Source organism: Centroberyx gerrardi, chromosome 8, assembly GCF_048128805.1.
Source record: "Centroberyx gerrardi isolate f3 chromosome 8, fCenGer3.hap1.cur.20231027, whole genome shotgun sequence".
NCBI classification, from domain to species: Eukaryota; Metazoa; Chordata; class Actinopteri; order Beryciformes; family Berycidae; genus Centroberyx; species Centroberyx gerrardi.
The window spans coordinates 2,684,014-2,707,429 of NC_136004.1; the positions used below are offsets into that span (position 1 = coordinate 2,684,014).

Sequence of the window (23,416 nt, forward strand, 5' to 3'; positions counted from 1 at the left end):
CCATATATGTCTATGCAAGATGCCATACGGGACTGCCAAAACGATGTAAGAAATTCTCAAATATCAAATTTAGACCAGACAACTTGGAAGGGGCGTCTACCATCTTATAAAATAATAATCTAACCGATAAACAATAAAACAAAGGATGTCCGGTCTGAAATTTCAAAATAAACTCCTTATTAACCTTAGTAACCCAAAGTAAAATGAATATGTAGTGAAGGAAACTAGAAGCTATTTGCTGCAGTTACAACCTCAGACACAGAGCGAGTCACCAGAGGGAATATTTAAAATAGCTCCATGTGAAAATGGAGTGTAAATATTAGATTAAGGGGTGGAAACTATGAGAACAGATAACGTTCAAGAGAAAAAAAAAAAAAAGAAGCATGCTCAGCTTTAAACACATTATTTTTTTATTCACAAGCTTATTTTGAGCTGACATGAACAAAATATCCTTCAAAATAAGCATTTAATGTAACATTTCTTATTTGAGACTCAAGAGAAACACAGTAAAAAAAAAAAGGAAAAAAGTTAAAGGCTGAACTCCAACCCCAAGTGTTCCTTGACAAAGCTCCATGGAAGGGTGTTCCAGGCAAAAAATAACCCAGCCTTTCTCAACAGTTGTACAGCAAAACAAAAAAGTTTTGAAATATCAAAAACAAGTGCTGAACCTGCACTTAAAACAAATAAATATTGACAATATTTCAGCTGGCGTGAACTGAACTGCGAGAGCTGGTTTGGGAGATTACAATGAATCCCTAAACTTTACTGCAAAGCGTATTAGAAATCGGTGTCCAACTACAGAATCACATTCAGTTTCAAGTGCCGCATGACTATGACCATATAAAAAGTCACTGCCATTATCATCATCATACCAATCATCACCATAACTCACAATATTACAATAAAAAAGTGAAAAAGTCCAAAGGTATCACAGTTTATAAGTAAGGCAGGGGGGTGTGGTTCAGGGAATGGATGAGAAGTCACTCTGGCCATCAGTTAGTCACTGTCATATTCCTCTATCAGCAGGTCCTCCTCCTCCATGAGGGCTTGGTTTGTGGTGGGCTGGGGCTGGCTGGCTGGCAGACCCCCGCCCGGCTCTGCCTGGCCTTCCTCCACCTCCTCTTCCTCACTGTCCGGCTCCAGCAGGCCCGGCTCTTTGTCTGTCAGGGCCTCCAGTTTTAACCTTGAGAGAGACACACAGGTTATATCTTACAACAATGAATGACAATGAACTTTACCTTGTCACATGTAGCTTTTGAATGCACATACTATTTAGACACACAACTAAGATATTCATAGTATTCCCATGATGTCACATGCATTTCCTACCAATATGGTGCCTTACAATATAGACAGTTCATTGGCTGTGGCTGTCATTTGATTATAATCACCTGTTAATTTATTACAATCACCTGTTATTTTCCTACCAAGATGGCCGTGTGATGATGTAACAAAATACTATGAATACTGCAATTTGATTCCATCTATCACCTATCTCATTCCTTATGACATTGTAGTCTGTGTGGCGCAGCATGAGCCAAATGGTTCATCACTCATTTACTCTTTTCAATAGCAATCTGAAATTAAAATTGATTATTATTTCATGTCAGAAAATTGCACCTACTCCAACATCATTACCTCATGACTTGCTTATGCTGGAATTTGATATAGCCTAATAATGAATACATTGGTTAAAGAGAGGTAGGATTATTTATTTATTTTCACAATAAGGGTTGGAGCAAAAAGGAAAAGCCTCTAATGCTTTTGATGTTGTGGCGGGCAGCTTATTTATATAAAAAACAAACAAAAAAAAAACCTTGAAAACTGGAATTAATTTGAATTGGAAAAACCTAATTTGACATTGTAGTTAAAAGTTAAATTCAATAATAATCCCATTCAATTTCAAGCCATTGCATTCAATTTCAATTTTTGAGTTCATTTATTCAAGAAATTCCTTTTATTTTATTTTTTTTTGGTAATTCAATGGTTAAATATGACCATGACTAATTTCTGCAATCTATATACAATCTCTGCTGACAGTAATCTCTTTCCATGAACCCGAACAACTTGATCAGTGGATGTAGTGCTTGGTTGGAATAAAAACCTGCAGACTCCTGGCTCACATGATTGAAAACCAGTGGTTTATGGGAAGATAAAATGTGTGTCTTCCAAACATGCTGTAATATGTGCCGTACCTGCCAGGAAACTTCCTCAATGGGAGTTGGCCCACATCCTGGATAAAGGCTATCTGAGCTGGGAGACAGGAAGTAAAGCACAGCACGGTTATCTTAATGAATCATCACACACCTCGCCCCACCAAAACACACTCACCATGCAGTGGAGCAAATGCTGAGAGACTGCTACGCTAGCCTGACGTATTTTAATCTCGTTAGACCAATTTTTGACTTTGTGTCTGATATTTATGGAAGAGGAGTTCTGAGTTTAAAGTCAGAATTCTGAGATTAAAGTTTAAACTGTAGCCAATTTATTTTAAGACTTTTTCAAGACCTGTGAATACCCTCTAAATGCCTACATCCACTTGTCTGTCAGATGGTTCAACAGCGCGTCGTAGGGTTGTTAAATGTGGCTGTTTGTTTGTGTGTGTGTGTGTGTCACCTTGGTTCCTCATAGGGTTGGTGAGCTTTGCCAGGTAGGGCAGTAGTTCAGTCTGGAGGCTGACTGGTGTTAGACAGAAGTTGCTGAAGAGAGACTGGGCGGCCAGGCAGTTCTCACGGTGCTGAGAGGAACAACATCAGTCTGACAATACAATCTGGATATTGCATATTGTACTCATCAGTGTTGGGGAAGCTACTTCGAAAGCCTAGTTCTACGAGCTACCAATTACTTCACAATGGAGGAAGTTGAACTACAGCAAAGCTCTGAGAGTCTCAAGAGAAATATAGTTTTGGTAACTAAAGTTACTAAGAAAAGTAGTTCTAACTACAGTGTTAAAATGAAAACATCAGATCTACATCTACAATGTCACAAAATCACTAGACTGCAAAAAATACCACTGATGACGATGATAATAAAATAGTCATTTATTTGAAATAAAGTAAAGCAACATTGACTGTGTTTCTAACTTGCTAGCTAGCAACTAGAGTTAAACCAAATAAGCTTATCTAGCTTTATCATAATGTTAACTTTCTGTTGGATATGATGTCCATCACACACTTATACTCAGTCTGGACCTGAACCCAAACCAAACTACATTGTTTGGCCTATTCACTGAGAAACAATAGAGGGGGCATGGGTCAACAGAGGACGGATCAAGACATGATAGGCAGTGATAAAGAAAAATGGCAGTTTCTGTAGTTAACTTGGCCTCAAAATGACAACAGTAATAAATTACAAACAACACCATCTAAACTCAACTTTAGCTGAACTACCACCAAGCCACTGAAAAATGTAGTTACAGTAGTTTAATTAAATGTAGTGAAACTACTACAAAGCAGTGCAACTGATCCTAACCACAACACACTTTATCTTGCTGGTCAGTTGTATTGACATGTATAGGTCTCCCTTACCTTCTTGTTGACCAGCAGCCAGTGGGGTTTGTGCAGCGGTCTGAAGCCGACAGACACTTGTCCAGAGTTGGAGTGAAGGAGCCCCCTGGTGGCCACTGATGAGCCATACTCCCCCATGGTGTTGCGACACTGCAAACAGCATAAAACAACTTGGTACAGATAGACCACTGTTCACATTCAATCCAACATGCAGCATGGTGCTGATGTACAGGCCATTGTCAACAGAAATCAAATTTAATTCAAAACTATGTTGTCATTCCACTCATAATGCTAATAAGCTTCATTTATGTAGTACTTATTTTTGCCATAAATTCCAGTATCTCTCATTTGATGCATCTGTGCCTGTAGTATTTTCATTAGGTCCTTTTTGAACTGCCATGCCTGAAATGCCTGTGGTAGTGACCTTTATAGGCCAGCTGATTCTCTACAACTTAAACTTCTTGTGGAAATGTTTGGATATCTAGTAGAAGATTCATTTCAAGTTTCCTGATAAGCCAAGTTGTCATTTTACAACATTAGATGCAAAACATTAGGTTTTGCATATTGTTTGTTGGACTTCTTTGTTGTAAATTGGCTTAATCCTTTGCTGAGGATGTAATGTTAGCGTAGCAGGCCTTGCTAAGTGTATGTTGGCAGTAACATTAGTTGTTAAGTTGTAGTGGTGGTGAGCTATTACTAGTGATTTGATTTTATTATTCATTGACATATTTTCAGATGGCTTTTTAAAACTGTCAAATGTGTCTACTGTTTTTTTGTGTGCTTTTGTTTGTAAGTGTTCAGCTTGGTTAGCCGGTCAACACTGTTGGCTGTCTTGGCTTTGTAGTAATCTAAACAGATTGTTAGCCAAGTCGCTCAGAGCTAGCAAGCCTGAAACTGGCGCCAAGCTAGTTTTCACTTGTTTAAAAACAGAGTTTACAAAGTACTTTAACAGTAAAATAAAAGTAAACATCATCCTCATTAAATAAATTATGTGTATGACAAAAAAATGAACATTTTGATCAGTGCTACTAGATTAAGGTTTATGATTTCTTTTGATGTTTTTTTGTTTGGGGAGAGACTGACGGTCCAGTCGGCGGTGAGGAAGTCAGCATCAGATAGATACTCGCTGGCCCTGGTCACATCCTCCACCTCGGAGAAGAAGTCCAGGTAGTTCTGGTGGAGGTACAGGTTGAAGAACTCTCCAGACATGTGTGATCGCTCCACCACCAGCTGGACAGACAGACACAGAAAGATGAATTATACATAACAAGAAAGAGATTTTACATTAGTTACTTTTAATATGTTTAAGTTTAAACAAAGTGTGTGGGTACCTCTGGGTCTGCTAGTAATGTTTGTCTGTGATGTTGTGATAGGTGAGATGGCAGGCCGGGCCCCTGGGAGCCTTCAGCACTGTCAGAGTTCCCTCCTGTTGATCAGAGACAACAACCAATATCAGCTGAATATGGGCATTTTCAAGCCTATAGTCGGTTTGCTTTGGTTTCAACCAGGGGACGAGTTGTCAAGTTACACATTGGTTTGGTTGAGTTTCACAAGGAAAGATACCTACCACCAAAGATGCTCTATACACACAAGATGACGCATTACAAGCTGCGCCAATGGTATGAAATGGTATACACTTCCTGTCTCCTAAGTGGGCGTGGTCACCTCTCCCCCCCATCCCCCGACCTCGTTTGGAACAAGGAGGTTCTATATTTGGAAGTGTTGTGAATGTCGTGTGGCGTTCGTGAACGTTAGATGACGTTAGCTTAAAATTTTAACACAGTTTGGCTAACGTTAACGCTAGACTAGTAACGTTTGGTTTTGAACAAGATAACGTGTGTGGGAAATAAACAACGTTAATCCGAAATATGTATAGAAAAAACGGAAGCACACATTCAATATAGTTTTGGCTACGTTATTTTATTGCATGAAATGTTTCTAAACCGTCTCTGACTGCAGTGAAACCAGACCGACGGGATATATGATGATGTTGCCAGATCTCGCGAGAGTGTGTTGCTGAGACAGAGACAGGTCTCGAACAAAGTTAATTTTCTCCTGATTTGTCTGTTTGAAAAATGCCATTTTAGTGTCAGAATGTTCAGAAGATATGTGGCTTGTGAAAAATGGGTCCAATATTTACTTCGGTGACTATGGGGCGAAAGAATCGGTCATAATCTGTGCTCATGTTCACTTCTCCCATTGGAGTGAATAGACTCAGGACCTGCCGCTAGTCTCCTAAAGGGGCGGGGCAGTGGCCAAACGCACGTGACACAGATACAGGAAATGACTTGCAGTTGCGCCGTCTCGTTTCTAAACCGTCTCTGCTACCACTCAACAAGGTCTACATCAGATTGCTCTGTTCTCATATTACCAAATTAACCAAATTAAGGAGGAAAAGTTTACACTCCAGGATTCAAAATAACTGCTCTATACCTACTAGGTGTGAAATCACACTAAGCAAGTCCTGCTATATAGCTGAATACAAAAAACAAACCAAATTGTCTGCCAGTGTCAGACACATGTCCAATTAAATGAAACATTATTTTCATGAGGGGAAAAAAAGGACAAATGTTTCAGGTATTTTCACAATTTTCGACAATCAAATCCATAATATTTCACCCTTCTGAATACATCCACACATTTCAGAACCAAAGCGCAGCAGATACACCACTGATGTTTTTGTTTTATGAAGCTATGGGAATCCTGTAAGGACTGAAGAGGGCTTTCAAATTACATTGCCCTCTGGCAGCCATCTTGGAGGTCCACAGCTCTTGGCAACAACATCTGAGCGCACCTGATTGTATTTCTAAAATTTTGACTTGGCCGTGTTGACAGAATTGAATAGACAATGGTTAATTTCTGTGTTGTTTTTGAATGGGAGCCAATTATTTCAAAACTGACACATCTGGTTGATTTTGTATTTGGTTAACTAGCTACATGACATTATCCATAGAATCCATAGTATCTGGTCATCTAACCATCACTGTCCTGTTGTTAACACATCTGATTTACATACTAGCTAATCTAGTAGAAGCTAGTGTAAGTAGTGGCTAGTAGCTGCATGTTAACATTAACATCAGTTGCTTTGCTAAATTAGCCTGCTGGCTAGTTAGCTAGCTAAAATTTGTTCAGGTTAACTGAGCTGACTTCTCAAGCTACAACTCAAGACTACTGTTTTGGAGTAGAGACTAGGACTAAAGACAAGACTTTTTACGTATAATGTTACTGAATGGACCTACAGCCACACCACAACAATCTTTATCAAGCATCTCTCGTTGGTTGTTATATATTTAGAAATTATAAACCAACAGCAACTTCTCCAATGAACCTCCATGATGGAGCCACACCTGGTCGATAGCAGATTTGTGACACAACTGCAAAGACTCTAGAGGGACGAAACAGGAAGAAGGCTGGAGTGACTCACGCTTGCAGTGGAGGATCTTTCCCAGCGCTCTGAACAGGAAGAGGGAAGCATCTTTCCCTCCGATGGCCTGCTCTTCTTCCTGCGCCTTTGTCTCCTTGGACTTCTTCTTCCTCTGGGTTGCTTTGGAAACAGCTTTGCCCAGTGAGGGTGTAAATCTGTCCTTCTTCATCCCCCACAGCCCCTTTTCCAATGAGGTGTCTGGAAAGTTCAAATGAGAGAAACATTGGTTGCTGCTCGTAGTTCCTACATACACAATGCTTTTCACTGTGTAGAGCAAAGCATCTTTTGCAATAGAAAAATAATTATACAATCCACAGTCATGTTTGTATATGAAGACATTTTGTATTTACATGCTGCCCCTTCTACTCTGAAGTGACTGTATTCAGTTTACCACAGTACCTTTTGTTTTATTACAGGTTTATCCCCCTCAATGATTTTAAAGCAATGACATCTCACATTTTCTATGGTGTTTGCGATTACATTTTATAAAGTATGTCTCTATGACTGGTTGACTAAATTGTATTGGGGATTTTCTTTGCCAATTTTATGATTTCTTTTTATAGTTCTCAGGTCTCTCTTGAAAAAGAGATCTTTATCTCAGTGAGACTACCTGATTAAAGCTGCACTAGGCAAGATTTTTTTATGTTAACTTCAGCCATCTTATCAGCCTAAATCACACAAGCTGCAACAGAGAAGTGGCCCATCTGTAAAGGCCCAAAACCTAATAATTGACCATAATGTAATGACTGCCCATAATGTAATAAAATCAAATGTAATAAAGCCCATAACATAATAACTTATTACTTTGTTTACCTCTTCACAATATTTTTTTTTAATTCACAAATTGTATTTATTTATTTTTTTGTTATTTGTTGTTGTTAATTTTTGTTATATTGTTTACACTTTACAGGATTTCTGGGTAATGAAGTCCTCAAAATTCAAACCTTTCCTCTCGCTGCAATTTGGGGTTGAAGTTGCCTAGTGCAGCTTTAAATAAGGGATAAATAAAATGAAAAGAAATGAAACGGTTGAATTCTAGCTGTGTTGAGTAAAGCTGCGTCTGTGGTGTGGAGTGGTGTGGAGATTCCTCCTGACCTGGAAGAGAGGAGAACTGCAGGCTATTGATAGCACTGCGAATGTCTCCCGAACTTCCTGAACACAGCATCTCCAGCACAGCCTGGTCAGGAACACACATCCTCCCTCCGCTCTGCTTAGACACATGCAAAGATATAGATGGAGATACATACAGATACACGACAAAATGTAGAATCAAGAGCAACATTTTCTCTCACCTTTCCTGCCTCCGAGGTTGCAATGCGAGTCAGGACCCTCATCATAGTGGTCGGAGCCACCGGGTTGAAACTGGAAACAGAGCAGCACTTATACATATTGATCAAGAGTGGAAGTAACAAATTGCAATTACTCTTCTTACTGTAATCGAGTAGCTTTGTTCTGTACTTGTATTTTGAGTATTTTCTGAAGTCAGTAATTTTACTTTTACTTAAGTATTGTACTTTGCTACATTTTGAAATCACATCCATTACAGAGTGCATGGTCTGTAGTCTCTCCATAAGCACTGAATCAGAAATTAGTGTCATTGTAAATTGCATCTGCATCAAACCTGCTCAAGCAAGACGAAAAGTTAGGTGAACTACCTGTAACATTAAATGCTAAAATATGCGGAATATCACATATTGAACACCATGTCCTCTCATCCTGTTTACATTACATGGGAAACATATGAATGTTTTTACAGTAACTCTGTAACTTACTTTTAGATTTTAAATTAGGTACTTTTTATTTTTACCTAAGTAGATTTTACACCACTTCTATTTAAGTCAAATTTCAGCAAAGTAACAGTAGTTCTATATTGTGGTAGTCTTTCCACCCCTGATAACTGTCTCTTGCTGCCTTATTCTGATGTCCTGTCAGTCATATTGACAAATTTGAAATGCTGCTGTCCTTTGAGTGTGTGGAGTCTACAGTTGTACTAGACATGTAGACATGGCTGTGTGTGTTGAGGGGGTTCTAGTGGTCCTTGAAGGGGTCCCACAGGGGACAAGTACAATGAGGAATAGTTTAATTTCACTAGAATGTGTAAAAATGACTCTCACCACTATCATCTCTCCATGCACAATGTAGACAATGTAAATCAGTGTAAATCAACAACTAAAATTTTCCCATATGGTCCCTGGGACTAACTCTTATCTTTGGTGTCCAATGTGGCTCTATATAGGGGTCAGAACATCCCCGTCGTAGCCAGTAGTGTGTGTTGGTTGTAACCTGATGCTGCTGATGTCCAGCTCCTCCTGGATGTCTCTGGGAAACAGCAACCTGGAGCTGCTGTCTCCACTCAGACTGTCTGACACTATGAACACCAAGGGACATCTGCTGGTCTTCACAAAACGCCTGGAAGACACAGAGCAGGCACATTCTCACATATATCAGAGATACATAGACTGGCATAGATTACTAGATTGATTCATGGATACGTACGGAACTGAATACACTTAACATAGTATGCTAAAGTGTTGCCCTACATTCAGACAGAACGCAAAACAATTTAGAGGCAGTGTGAATGACTGCAAAGTCAATGGAAGGAGGTGAATGGAGCGTGATGGATGCAACCTGGTCTACGTGGCGCCAACTGAGGCCAAGAGGTGTTCACAGCAAAGTTTTTCAGCTTGAGGGAGAAATTGTCCTGGCTTAGTAAAACAAAAGCCAGTGTCTGCTAACCCAAGCAGTACACTATCCAGAAAACCACTAATCATTATAGCTGGACTATAGAAAGATGTCAACTAAAACCACTAATTACAATGACTGGACTATAGAAAGATGTCAACCAAAACCACTAATCATAATGACTGGACTATAGAAAGATGTCAACCAAAACCACTAATCATAATGACTGGACTATAGAAAGATGCCAACCAAAACCACTAATCATAATGACTGGACTATAGAAAGATGTCAACCAAAACCACTAATCATAAGGACTGGATTACAGAAAGATGCCAACCACAACAATTGGCTGGCTCATAGTGGCTGGTCTGTCACCCTGCTGTGTCACATGGTGGCATCAAACCTGCTGCATGTCATCATGACAATTACATTTCTGCTGGCTTCCTGTCTGAATGTAGGGTAAAGGGTAAAACCTGATCCGCTCTCTCACCTCAGGATATCATGCAGGCTTCCTGGCTGCCTGTAGAACTGGTTTGGAAAGTCCTAAGAAGGGACAAGTGAAGGACAAATGTTACCTCATATGCGCATCCAATTTAACCTGGAAAAAGTGAGGGTTAGACCGATATGCCAGTGTGCAAATATTGGCCTTTTATCAGATATTGACCAGTCAGGGTCATGAATAACCTGTTAATTTTGTTTTCTTTGCACATTTTATTTATTCATTGAATTGTTCAATAATGTTTTTTGTAAATTAATTCTTCATTTAAAGTCAGTAATGTATCCCAGAATTTCCCTACCATTGAATAGGTGTGATGGGTCACCCTCACACCTATACAAGAATAAAAGAATAAAAATCTGGGGGTTACACTGAAGACTTAGAATTTTTGGTCAAATTTAAAGATATTGAATACGGCACAAAATATCCACTATGAGTGGCTGCAGTAGAAATATATCGTTACTGATATCAGCCTTCAAAAACCCATATCAAACCCTAAAGCCTCTACATCTACATCAGAAGCGATTCAGCCGCATTTTTCAGTCCAAACCATTTAAACCATTTAAATACCTGTATTTTAGTGTATTTTTTTTCTATAAACACTACATATCAATAATGTATTTTAATTTCTGCTTGTATATTTCAAGGCTATGTGCTTGATTTCATGCTTTTAAATAAATAAAAAATGCAACTTAACAGAACCAGAGTGCAGTATGAGTATGAGGCCTCACCTGTGTTGCTGACGCAGTCGGTATAGACTATATGTAATGTGCATCCAATCCAATCTACTCAAAGTTGCCTGTGTATTAAATGAAGGTGTAGTACCCACCTCTACCAGTATGAGCTTCCTGTCTGCGGTCCCTCCATCTCCAGCCATCTGCAGGCAGTTGTACTTGTTGGCCCTGAGGAGGAACTCCTGGAACTGGGCGGACTGGGAGCTGCCTGGAAAACCATTCAACCTCCAGGCTGGGAGAAGATGGAGGATTTGTAGAGTCATCCATTAGACAAAGCAAGAAACAAGGTGATAGATTAGATCAGTAGAAATATATAACAATATACTGTAACAATGAGGGGGAAATAAAATTAGGAGAAAAGACATATGTGAAAGATTACAGAAAAGACTCCTTCAACTATATCTGTGATTGATTTGTGGTTTTAAATACTCAAAAAGAAACAGTAAAATGTGAGGTCAAAGTGAAATTGCATCCTCAGATCCTCTTCCACTGTTAGATACCATCAATCTGTGATGTTCAGTCATTCCAGGAATTATTTTGTTGTTGTAATTTACTTTTTTGGTGCACCCACTTCCCTCAACCTACTTCGTCTGCTTCATTAGCCAATTGAATGGCCGTGTCTATGATCGTGGCCACACCCCTTATTCAAAACACAACCTGTCATGTGGCTGTATTGCATTCTGGTCGATGGAGGCTACTGTCAGTGGAGAATTTGGTCAGTTATCCACAGGAATAAGAAAAATACACCACCAAACAACAAAATGGACCCAGAAATGCAAAGTACATCACCAATAGCTGTTTTTTTTTAACAGTGTTACAGAGTTAGGAGTAGTTAGTTTAGGATGGTGACCTTTAAGCCAGACAGTAGGGTACGATAGTGAGGTGTGGTTTTACTCCTCACCAGGCTGAGAGCCGAGTATGTTGGTATCTGGGTCCAGACCAGAGGGGTTTGTCCACTCCTGAATCCTGAAGCCCAGCTCCCGGGACAAAATCTGCACTGTAGCACTCTTCCCACAGCCTGATGGACCGGTCAGCAGCAGGACAGCACCACCCTGTGGACGACAACAGCCAGGCTAAACTAGGAACCGTCACCTGTCTGTCTATAGTCCAGTCATTATGATTAATGGTTTTGGTTGACATCTTTCTATAGTCCAGTCATTATGATTAATGGTTTTGGTTGACATCATTCTATAGTCCAGTCATTATGATTAATGGTTTTGGTTGACATCTTTCTATAGTCCAGTCATTATGATTAATGGTTTTGGTTGACATCTTTCTATAGTCCACTTGTTATGATTAGTGGTTTTGGTTGACATCTTTCTGTAGCCCAATCAATGTCTTCTTTGGGGAATCTAGGTTTTATTAACTTTTTGGTCAGATGCCAGTGTTATTGGACACAAATACCCAATAGACATTTTTCCTGCTGTAAATACTAGGTGGGGAGAAATTTACAGGCACCTGGAGTCCTGATTGAAGCTGGTTAGGCTTTTGTTTTACTACATCGGGACAATCAGTCTTTGCCTCAATTGGTGCCACATAAAGCGAAGTTGCATCTATCTCACTCCCTTCACCTCTTTCCATTGACTTTGCATATATTCACACCAACTTGTATGCCATAATCTGGCAGTTAAATGTAACTCTGGTCACTGGCAAACATACATTCCTCATAGAACATGACTTACCCTTTTTTTTCTACATCTTAAGGATCAACATCTCATTTCACCATTGATCCAATGTCACCTCTTAAAACTAGTCCGCATTGCTTTTAAAAGTTGACTAATTGCTGTTTGCTGGGCTGAATGTATACCAAAATGGTGGACTCTTATGATTCAGAGAAAAAGTTTTAAGTCATGTTCTACCAGGTATGCATGTTTGCTGGTGAGAAAAGAAACATAAAAAAAACAAGATTCCAGCATACAGTTTGACGCAACATTCTCTGCCATAAAAAGAGAGAAATTAAAGAACGCCAGGAGTCGGGGCTAGCATTAAGCTCGCATCAAAGTCATTCATTTAATTTTAGAAACATGAATTTCATACCTTTGATGTTTTGGTGTCAGTGTGAGCTCTCATCCAGTTCTCCACCTCCTCTATCTTTTTCTTGTGGACAGCTAGCTCGGCCTACAAACACACAAGGTTGTGATGGCAGAAACACTGAGTTGAATCTAACGGTGACCCATACAACAGTTAGCATAAACATGAATTCTATAGGTAACCGATATGGGTTTTTGAAGGACAATACTGATATTTTTAGATTGAAGCTGCCAATTTTCCTGTAGAATTTTATTCTTGTCGGGGTAGAAAAGCTTCTGAAATAGCATTCAGACCATGGGACACTAAAACTTTCCATTAAAACCCAGGATGATGATGATATTATTAATAATAAAAAAACATATTCATGCCTACTTCTGATCAAATCTGATCAAAATGTCATTATTTATTATAGTCATTCATTATTACAATCAATTCAAGTTAAAGTCTTCCCTAAAAGACCAATATCGAACCGCAATATCGGATTGATATAACCCTAATTATAACTACTCATAACTCGGTCATGTATTCATGAGTCAGGCTTCAAATAGAACAAATGTCAACAGGTGAGCCATGTTGCTGACCTGTGAGCGGGGTGTGTGTCTGTCCACCCAGGACTCATCCTGGTCCCCCTGGGGAGGCTCTCTGGCCAGGCAGGAGGAGGAAGAAGAGGTGTGGAGCTCTGAGCTGCTGGCCTCGCCCTTCCTCTTCCTGGGCCTCTTGCTCCCATAGGGCTCAGCCTTGGAACGCCAGGGCTGGCTGCCCTTGCTCCCTCCAGACAGAGAGAAGCTTCCCCCGGACAGGTCAGCGAAGGATGGATCCACCCAGCGGTTCACCTGTAGGGGGACAGAGTCAGCGCTGGAGACTGCTTCTCCACATAATCACTGTCCTTCAACTCACCTGAAAAACTCAAACATACTGCAGGGGTTCCCATATTATGTTCATATTTGGAAGGTAAATGAAGCTGTCATTCAAACCTGGTGTCTTAACAAGATATAATGCTATCAAGCACTGAATGCATGTTGCTGAATTACACACAGAGGTGTGACCAAGCCAACTTTGCTCGAGTCCCAAGTCAGTCTCAAGTCTTGAGGCACAAGTCTCATGTCAAGTCCCAAGTCTAAATGTAGATTACCAAGCCAAGTCCATGTCATTAATGTCAAGTCTCAAGTCTAAATGTAGAACATCAAGTCAAGTCAGAAGAAATCAAGAGTCCAGTATCAATTTAATATCTTAAAGAAAACAAAATATCTAGGACTTTTCAATGCGATATGGTTTTAATAGGATAAAAACTTGGCAAGAGCATCATGAGTTTGATTTCTATAATCAGTTTCAACTTCAGTAAATTCAACCAAGATCTTTCGTCAAGACTTTAGAAACCTTTTCAAGTCATCAAAGTACAAGTCAAAGTCAAGTCCCAAGTCACCAGAACCCAAGTCAAGTCTCAAGTCTTCTCTTCATGCATCAAGTCAGGTCTCAAGCAATTACAAGTGTGACTTCCGTCTGACTCGAGTCCAAGTCATGTGACTCGAGTGCCCACCTCTGATTACACATAATACATAACATAATTGCATGGTGCATGGTGTTGGTCAGACAGTCCATGCTGTGTCTGAACAGAAAGGTAAAGTTAGAAACGTAGCCTACACCAGTGGTTTTCATTCAGATTTCACTGATGCCCAAGAACGGGCAGGTTTTCATCCAACCAAACACTACAGCAGCTCATTTCAGTCAAAGCTCCACAGCTCCACATGACTGAAGACCACTGGCCTGTATTTGCTAAATGTTGAGTTAGTTATAATAGCCATAGTCAGTTAATGTTGCGGTAGCTAGCTAATGCTAGCCTAATTAGCTTAAAGAATGAGAAACTTAAGTGCCTGAAAAATAATGCTCACTAAATGAAATGTCAATAACAAAACCAACCCCTGAAGTAAAATGGCAACACATAGGAAACACTAAACTGCAAAGCTAACTCCATTTCAAGCACTTCTTCACAACATACAGAGACAGACAGAGAGACAGAGAGGATTTGTAATGCAATGAGCTCACTTTGCTTGAAGTTGCTTTTCCTCCCAGAGAAAGCTTGGACATCCTAGGCTGTGGTGCTTCACATTGATCTGGGGGCAGCTGCTTAACGCCAAACTAGGAAACTGAAATGCAACACAGAGTTGTTCATGGATTTTATTAGCTAACCCGTCCATCTGGCTAACCCATTACAATGAATCTGGTCGCCAAACAAGGACTGAGAAATTAGGTGTCTAAGAAATATTCAGCGTAGTTAGCCAACTTTGAACTGAAGCGCTCATAACGCAGGTAAAGACAGGATATAACGTTAGTTAGCTTGTCATGTCAAGCCAGCTAGAATAAAACTTAACATATAACTTCCGCTAACAATCTTCAAAATAAAATCCTTATTGACCAACATGCGTTTCAACGTTGTTTTGAGTAATACAAAGTCCAAAAAATGCAATTGTGTCTTTGCACACATTTTCACAGCTGCTGTGAAAAAGTTTGCAAAGAAAACAACAGCAAATTTATAGCCATATAGGTCCACGCAAGACACTATATTATATACAGAGCTGCCAAAAGTATACAAAGGAATTCCCCAACATCAAACTTATACCAGACAGCTTGGAATAGTGTCTACTATCTTATACAAGTCTATCTCGATCTACTTAAGTCTCCCAACTGTCCTGCAATTAGATACTGTCATTTAACTAAGTCACAGCTAGTTTTACTGCAGAATGCTGGTCGACAAACAAGCAGCTAACTAGCATTATGTTTCTGTATAAACTTACCTCGTTTGACCATCTGACGCGTTTAAAAACAGCCCTCGGCTTTCCGTGACTGCAGAATGTTGTTCAGGTATTCTGTGAACGTAATTTTAATAAAAGACTGTTTCAGTATTGAGATGAGAGCAAACGAGGCGAGTCAGAGTTTTACTTTTAAAACCCGGGCCCAGGGTGCCGCAAACTTACGGTAAACTGACGTAAAAGTGACGCGAAACCTCTGTTCACGGCAGAGTCAAGTGTTTGTGGCTGTGGAGCTGGTGTTGTGTTGGTGTTACCTTCCAGCGACAAACTAAATCTTCCACTTCGTTAGCTTCATCCTCTGCAGGATTGTGTTTGAGGATCTAACGTTAGCAAATAAGAAATCAAAGAGTTTGGGCAAGAATTACAAGACAAGATAGACGGGACTGTTCAGCCTTCCAGGTAGCCGTCAGCAAGACACGTGTTAGCTACAAGCTATGAAGATAAAGAAGCGACCAAACATCCTGCTAACAGGTAAAACAAACCTCACTAGCTTCATAGTTACCTCCAACAACTTACGAAATGTGCGCATTAATCAAACCAATGTAACTGATAGAGTTACATTGCAGGGCAAGTAGACACAGGGCCTCATTCGGCAAGATTTTAACATTGTTTAGCTTGCTGCGTTCTGAACAAGACAACTGTTTTCAACCGTCGCAAAACCGATTGACAATGATTATAATTTATGGGCAGCGTTAATGCAGCTGCTGTTGCATGTGATGGTGATCTAGAATAATGTTCCACCCGACTCGTGCCGTTCAAACTGCTCGCTGCCATCCACCATGGTCTGTTTTGGTGTAAGAACATTGTGAGAATAACAAGGCGAATTAGTTGTACAAGTTGAAATTTTATTGAAATAACTGCTGCTCTGTGTATTGGGTGAATGCCGAATTGAAGTGGGACCTAACGATTCGTAGAGGGTCTTAAGTCATGTACGTACTACCCGTTCAACCAAGTGTATGTATGCTTCCTGTTACAGGGGCATCAAGTAATCTATGTCCTTTAGCGACCTCTATGTGCGACCAGTAGGAATAGCAACAACAACATGGCACTGGCACAGATTGTTTTTTTTTTGTTTTTGTTTTTTTTGCATAAATGGTCATCAAATGGTCAAATAGGTGTATGGTATTTTCCATTTCGGTGTGAATTTTTAAAGGATAATTCCGGTTATTTTCAACCTGGGCCTTATTTTCCTACAATTGATTATGTTCAAAATTTCATCACTTGTATAGCTTTATGTTCCTCCAGTTCACCGGGAGCGCTGCTGTCCAATACACACTCAAGGGCCAAAGCAGTGTCCTGCAGTTGAACCCAAAAAGCGATTAAAACATTGTCCTTGCAACATGATAACACTCACACTGCAATGGCACCTGCCTACATCGGAGTGTCCGATAATCCATTGCCTGAAATGTGGTAGTAGATATTTTATTTTAACTATCGTGATTTGTGAGCTACTTGGCAAATGGACGTTCAGCTACTCTGATGGTGCGTTCAAGTCATATCGGATGTTCTGTAAATACAAATTGCTGGCTGGGAAAACCCGTAGTGGGTGTTAGGGCTGCCTATCGTTAGGATTTTACAGATTCCGATGCCACTTTTAATTCTTCGTATTGATGCGAGTCTTAATCGAATCCCTTATCAATTCCTTCTGTATATATTTTCAGGGGTAAAAGACTACATACATACATACATACAGCTTCAGTGGAGTTAACTTTGTTTTATTACTCAAGATAGACATTGCTGTGTAGAGTTACTCCTGTCTCAGTATTACTTATTACAACTTGCTGTGTGTTAAATGGACATACAAACTGGCGTGTTTATTCCTGACATGACAATCCGCAGCCTCAGATCTCGGACCTCGGGGTTGAAGGGCTTTTCCATTCAATTTTGGGAGTTACACACACCATGTCAAAAGTGGTTCACCATTAAATCCATTACAGCAAAGTGATTCCGTTGCTGTTGGAACATAAACACCAGTAGTCACTGTTGGCTCTTGGCAGTTCAGAGCGACTGGCCTGCTGTTGCTTGTTCTCCGCCAGCCTGGGCATCCTCCTCCTGTTGCCCCATTTCTTCTGCAGTGTACTAAAAATATGCTTGGATGTTTGACTCTGCCAAAACACTATAAAATGTGTAGTTGTCCATACAGTTTGCCACAGTGAATTTGTGTCAACCTGAGCGAAGCGTACAAGTTTTGTGTTTTGTGGTGAATGGAGTTTGTATAGCTCCGCCCACTAGGGGCTGCTCAGGGGCATGTTGGCAACACAGGAAGGATGGAAAAGCAGTGAGACAGCTAATTGAATTTATCCTCATGGCAAATGCATAGAGATAATATTGAAAAACGACCAAGTGTTCCTTTAAGGTGGGCTGGAATTCACACAAATAAAGTGATATTTTCACAATAGAGAGGAGTAAGCTAGCTAATAAGAGCGGAGATGCAACAGAAACGTCTAATAAATAGGTAATATATCACCATGCAGAATACTATAATAGTGATACTGCTTTGTCATTAGCTTTTTTGGCTTGGGAATGAGGCTCTTTAGCCTTGGTAACCGAAGTATTCCAAAACGGTGTACAGTACAGTGAAAGTACGTACGTTTTGAAAGCCAGAAAAAAGGCACATTTTTGAATAATCTTTCTCTCCTACAGGAACCCCTGGTGTTGGAAAGACGACCTTAGGAAAGGAGCTGGCTCAGCGGACAGGTCTGACCTATGTTAATGTGGGTGAGCTGGCCCAGGAGGGTAAGAACTAACTTCCACAACTAGTTGAGACAGAATGCTTGCATGGTCCTCACTCTCATTTTCATTTCTTAGAGAACTGTTAGAATCATCCTTCCTTTGAATCATAACTCAAAAAAGAAATGTTAACAGTGGTTGTTTTTTGTGCTGCTGTAGCCTGAACGGCCACAAGATGTCAGTTAATTTGCATTGACTTGCACCTGGAGTTCAAACACAACCCATTCAAAACCTTGGAGGAAATCTTAACCACATACTGCGTGGTAAGAGGCGGCTGGTTGAAGGCTAGATCTGATGTGACGGCTTCCTCCTTAAATATATACAAAGCAGATAATGTGAAAAATAGACATTCAAAATTTTGATTTCATTCTTAAAATCCGCTTTGAACATCTCAGAAAGAGAAAACTCCAGGACCAAGTCGACGGTTCACCCGAGAGAATAAGCAGTGTTCTCTCCACCCAGGGGTCTCTATCACATTGAGACCAAATTTCAAAACAACAGTGATGCATGTATCAAACCTATCATACCTATGAATGAGTCGCCTTTGGACTGAAGATGCAAGTAAATAGAAATTGCAGCAACATCTTGAGGCTGTTCACACTAAGTGCTGCTGCTGATCATCATGATTCACTTTTTCCAGGTCAGCTTTTTGATGGCTTTGACGAAGAGTACCAGTGTCCAATTTTGGATGAGGACAGGGTGAGTGAAATCCCACATGACAAAGCTTCTAACCTCGTTCTGATCTGCCGATATGTGCTGTATAAAAATAAAGAGACAACCAAGTGTTCTTCATAACAACTTTAAAGAGACTCAAGTAAAAAGTACAATTCTGAATTTTCTAATAATTATAATGAACTAGAGGGCCACATTAAAGCCTACAGAGAAGATCCCTGTACAAGGGAAAGTTGCTGCAGGTTTCCGAATGGAAACACACATTTTTAAGACAAGTAGCTGATTGATTGCATTTTTATTTACAGTTTTGGCATAATTTTCTGGCATCAAAATTGTGTTTCGCGTGATATTTCACCACGGTATAACATGCTTACCTTTCGGAAAGCAATACCTAAATGTGAGTTCATGAGTAGTCGCACTATGGCGTTAACCGTCCTGGAGATCCATGCAATTTGAAACTTTAAAGGTCCCATATTCTACACTTTCCAGTGTTTTATTTTATGTCTTGAGGTCCATTAAAAGCTGTTTGTGTGGCGTTATGTACCAAAAACACTCTCAATCCATTTTTATATTTTCCAGCATCTCTCTGAGCCTTACCAAGAACAGGCTGTTTCTGTTGCTGTGTCTTTAAGGCTCATTAATAATAACGACCCCTCTGTTCTCTCTTTGGTAAATAAACAATGACACTTTGTTAGCCTATTATTTCTTACAAAAATGATAATGAGCGAACCTTTGTGATGCCACAAAGTTACGGAAGTCCAAGCGGCTCGTTTAGAGGCTCGCTTTTCTAATATGGATTGTGTGGATTTAGTTGGCGACCGTGCGTTTTGATACTTTCACCATGTTTAGATAGCACATCCAAGTCCTTTATAATCAAAGAGGCAAGGGGAATCCCGTTTTCCACAATATGGGACCTTTAACCATCGCAATGGGGACACTGGGTCATTATAGCAGCAAAAAAAAGGATATAAAAGTAAATCAAATAAAACTTACTGAAAATAATACAGCAAAAAGAGTATTTTTTTTAAAGATAATGATCCAGATACAGCATCTTCATCATTCTAATATAGAGCTCTCACTGGCTCATTGGGAATCCCACTACATTGACTATTGACAGATGTACAGGTCAATAGCACTAAGAAGTTACAGTGTATGCGGGGTGGGCACGTGCATCGTTGGGTATCCACATTATTAGATTGACAGTGGATGTGCATGTGTGCATCGCTAGCTGTTGATCAGATTTACAGATGGAGGAAACAAATATACAAAAATTTGTGCCGACGTGCACATGTGTAGTTAGGTGTTGTCATTGTCATATATTCACAGATGGAAGTAATACGCATAGAAATGTATTCAGAAATATGTACAAACTCATGTACATGTTCAGGTCATATGCATATATACGCAGGTCAGACTGTGTAAGCAGGGCCAATGTACAGATGAGTCCAGAGCAGAGGAACAGAACCAACCCCCAGGTACTGGTAGGACTGAATCATCTCGGCCTCTTCACCCTGGATGGTGACAGAGAGGAGGGTCCAACCAGTGAAATCAGCTGTTGTAGTGTTAAGTTGGAATGACAACCTGCAGACTGTAACCCTAAACCATCACCACTATATTCCCTTATAGCCATATGTTGGTGAAACACATGAAGCTGCATTCCCAGTATTCTTCATGACCAATCCATCTTGTTCACCAGCAACCTCACATTCCCATGACAATAAATGGAAGCCAGGGTTTGAATCTCTTTCCTCTTTCCTCTCACCTCAGTCCTTGAACCCAGGCCTTGGTGTGATCAGCCACTCCCGATAGTACATGCGGTCCAGTGACATAGAAGAAAAAAGACAAAATAATAGTGGTTTGAAGCACTCCTTTAAGTGCTGAAATGGCACAAATACAATATGAGAGCTGCTGCAAAAGGCATCCACTAGTGCAACAATGGCAGTCTGGATAGTGAATTCTGAAGCTCGCCGCATGTGAATCGTTGCTTTCCGTTTGTGATCGTGCAGGTGGTGGACGAGCTGGATGACAAGATGGTGGACGGAGGTGTGATCGTGGATTACCATGGCTGCGATTTCTTCCCCGAGCGCTGGTTCCACATCGTGTTTGTCCTCCGCACAGACAACAACCATCTGTACAGTCGGCTAGAGAGCAGGTACCGGTAACTTCCATGTCGTTTGAGAAGTATACTGAGACTTGAATACATAAAGGAATCTTCTCTGTCTGTAGACCTAGAGGTCTTTTTTTCACATTCTGAACTTCAAACTGTTTTTCTTCCATATGGTTCACCATGGATTCCGTTGTCCCTCTGTGTGACTGGTAGGGGCTACGCAGGGAAGAAACTGCAGGACAACGTGCAGTGCGAGATCTTCCAGACCATCTACGAGGAGGCTATGGAGGCCTACAAAGAGGAGATCGTCCACCAGCTGCCCAGCAACGAGCCGGAGGACCTGGAACGCAACCTGGATCAAGTCGTCCAGTGGATTGAGCAGTGGATGAAGGACAATAACTAGAAGCTGAACTGCGCATGGTGGATTCACATGGCGGGACTTTGACTACAGTAGTTACAGATAATTGAGATGCTTTGACAGTTAAGAAATGCAAGAAATGGTTTTGGTTTGACCACCTTGGCAAACAGAAGCCACAGGTTGCCGTTGTAAAGGCTGCCTTTATAAGAGTCTAATGGTTGTTTGAAACAAGGAGGGGGGGAAATTATGCAACTGCCTCCATGGATTTCTATAAAAATCATATTTCTTTGAAATTATTTTTGTAACACAGGAACATTTGAAACCTATGAGAGAAACTGGAATGAGCTAATAACAAAACAAAGCTGTCACAGGTGATGGGTTTCAAACTCATTAGGCACTTGCATAGTTTACTGGTGTCTTGCCATGTATTGCATTCTCATATTTTTCTATGAAAACACTTGATTTAATCAATTGTACCCCAAAAATGTAACATTTGTCAAATGCTATATTGCTGAAAACATCATTTGAGTGCCCAGAATATTTCTTATTTTTATTTTCTGTACAGACTGGCTAGCCATGTCACCAGTGACTACCTGTAAGGCCTTTTTATACTTCTGCGTACCACAAAGACCTATGGTGTACATTCAACGCAGAAGTATAAATTGCCCTTTACACGCACACAATGTAATTACTGCCATTGAGAATAATTCCAGTAGGGGAACACAGAAACTTGGGATGGATGAAATGAATAGGCTTTCTAGAGCTTCTGAATGTGTGGTCTCTCTGGACTTGGTATCACTTGTCAACCAAGAAACAAGCCACTTTTAGTCTCTTTAGTTCTCCCAGTCATGACTGGATGGAGCCAGTGGATGGGAATGTAACACACGGGTCCTCTGCCTCCTAAACAGGATCTAGCAATATCCTCCTGTTACAAGCTGTAGTTGGATTTTTTCCTTCATTTTCTGTTGCTTCCTGAAACTTTCCTCCAATGTATCCAGTGCTGAGACTCAAGGCAAGAAGCCTGGTTGCAAACAAAAATGGTAACTAAAAATTAACAACTCAATAAAGGCGAGTGCCGTGTCGATGACGTCTATATTTTCACACCCCAGAAAGCGACAGCAACACACTATTTTCTCCCAAAGTCCACCCGGCTCCAAATGTTTCTGACCTCACCATCTGCAAAACTAGATCACTAGATCAGTGGTTCTCAACGTGGGGTCCGGGGACCACCAGGGGTCCTTGAGGGGGTTCCCAAGGGTCCCAGCAAATTGATGAAATGTTAAACTTCACCATTATCTAATTTACAAAAAGTTAACACCATTAGAGAATGTGAAAGAATGACTATTTTGATCATAGTTTAACTGTTATCTCTCTACCTACAATACAGATAGTCATGGGATTCTGGACAAAATCGTAACAGTAACAATATTGTCAGATTTGGGTCAGAGAGACAAAATCTCATCAAATGGGGGTCCATGGCCCTCAATTAGGGGTCCTTGATATAAGAAAGGTTGAGAATCACTGCACTAGATCACACCGCCAGTGCTGCAGCAGAGAAAAATAGTTCAGTGGTTTCTTGATTAGTGAAAGTGTGCGAAATTGCACGCAATTGTCATGAAATCAGAGGTAATTTTTATTTATGTACTTTGCAACTTTTCTGTTACTCCCAACCTCGCCCCCTCCAGTGGTAGGGAACTCTATACTCTCTACTACTCGACTCTGGGCGACATAGTTTGACCAAATGTTGACTTGTCGCTTCAATTTCGGGAAAATCCCATCAGCGTCATACAAGATATTGCATGTGACGTACAATAAACATACGTTGTAGGACGGAAGATGATTAGGGCCACGTGAGAAAATTCTCAGAAT

General features: G+C 40.4%; 2 protein-coding genes across 3 annotated transcripts; one reads left to right on the top strand and one right to left on the bottom strand.

Annotated features, from left to right (window-relative positions):
* Window positions 1–403: 403 nt before the first annotated feature.
* Window positions 404–15,809, bottom strand: rad17 (RAD17 checkpoint clamp loader component). 2 transcript variants are annotated; one of them, XM_078285288.1, is made up of 17 exons: window positions 15,666–15,809; window positions 14,917–15,017; window positions 13,455–13,706; window positions 12,880–12,960; window positions 11,744–11,894; window positions 10,938–11,074; window positions 10,103–10,155; window positions 9,214–9,339; window positions 8,223–8,292; window positions 8,026–8,140; window positions 6,931–7,128; window positions 4,838–4,932; window positions 4,590–4,736; window positions 3,528–3,656; window positions 2,617–2,737; window positions 2,196–2,253; window positions 404–1,183 (listed from the first exon to the last, which is right to left on the bottom strand). In XM_078285288.1, the coding sequence occupies exons 2-17, from the start codon at window positions 14,956–14,958 to the stop codon at window positions 997–999; spliced, it is 1,962 nt and encodes a 653-aa protein (XP_078141414.1). In that variant the 5' UTR covers window positions 14,959–15,017; window positions 15,666–15,809; the 3' UTR covers window positions 404–996. The 2 variants fall into 2 exon arrangements, with proteins under 2 accessions (XP_078141414.1, XP_071771282.1); XM_071915181.2 differs by lacking the exon at window positions 15,666–15,809 and having other exon boundaries at window positions 8,026–8,137; window positions 14,917–15,178.
* An 81-nt stretch (window positions 15,810–15,890) lies between these two features.
* On the top strand, window positions 15,891–22,629 carry ak6 (adenylate kinase 6). Its single transcript, XM_071915188.2, has 5 exons — window positions 15,891–16,151; window positions 18,324–18,416; window positions 19,051–19,109; window positions 21,089–21,234; window positions 21,403–22,629. The coding sequence occupies exons 1-5, from the start codon at window positions 16,115–16,117 to the stop codon at window positions 21,590–21,592; spliced, it is 525 nt and encodes a 174-aa protein (XP_071771289.1). The 5' UTR covers window positions 15,891–16,114; the 3' UTR covers window positions 21,593–22,629.
* Window positions 22,630–23,416: the final 787 nt, after the last annotated feature.

Excerpts from the sequence above, each read along its gene's own strand:
- ak6 (XM_071915188.2), top strand. The coding sequence starts at position 16,115 with ATGAAGATAAAGAAGCGACCAAACATCCTGCTAACAG. Across the intron at positions 18,417-19,050 it reads GGGTGAGCTGGCCCAGGAGG|GTCAGCTTTTTGATGGCTTT; the intron begins GTAAGAACTAAC and ends CACTTTTTCCAG. Across the intron at positions 19,110-21,088 it reads CAATTTTGGATGAGGACAGG|GTGGTGGACGAGCTGGATGA; the intron begins GTGAGTGAAATC and ends GTGATCGTGCAG.
- rad17 (XM_078285288.1), bottom strand. The coding sequence starts at position 14,958 with ATGTCCAAGCTTTCTCTGGGAGGAAAAGCAACTTCAAGCAAA. Across the intron at positions 12,961-13,454 it reads GACACACACCCCGCTCACAG|GCCGAGCTAGCTGTCCACAA; the intron begins GTCAGCAACATG and ends GTGTGTTTGTAG. Across the intron at positions 2,254-2,616 it reads CAACCCTATGAGGAACCAAG|CTCAGATAGCCTTTATCCAG; the intron begins GTGACACACACA and ends CCTGTCTCCCAG.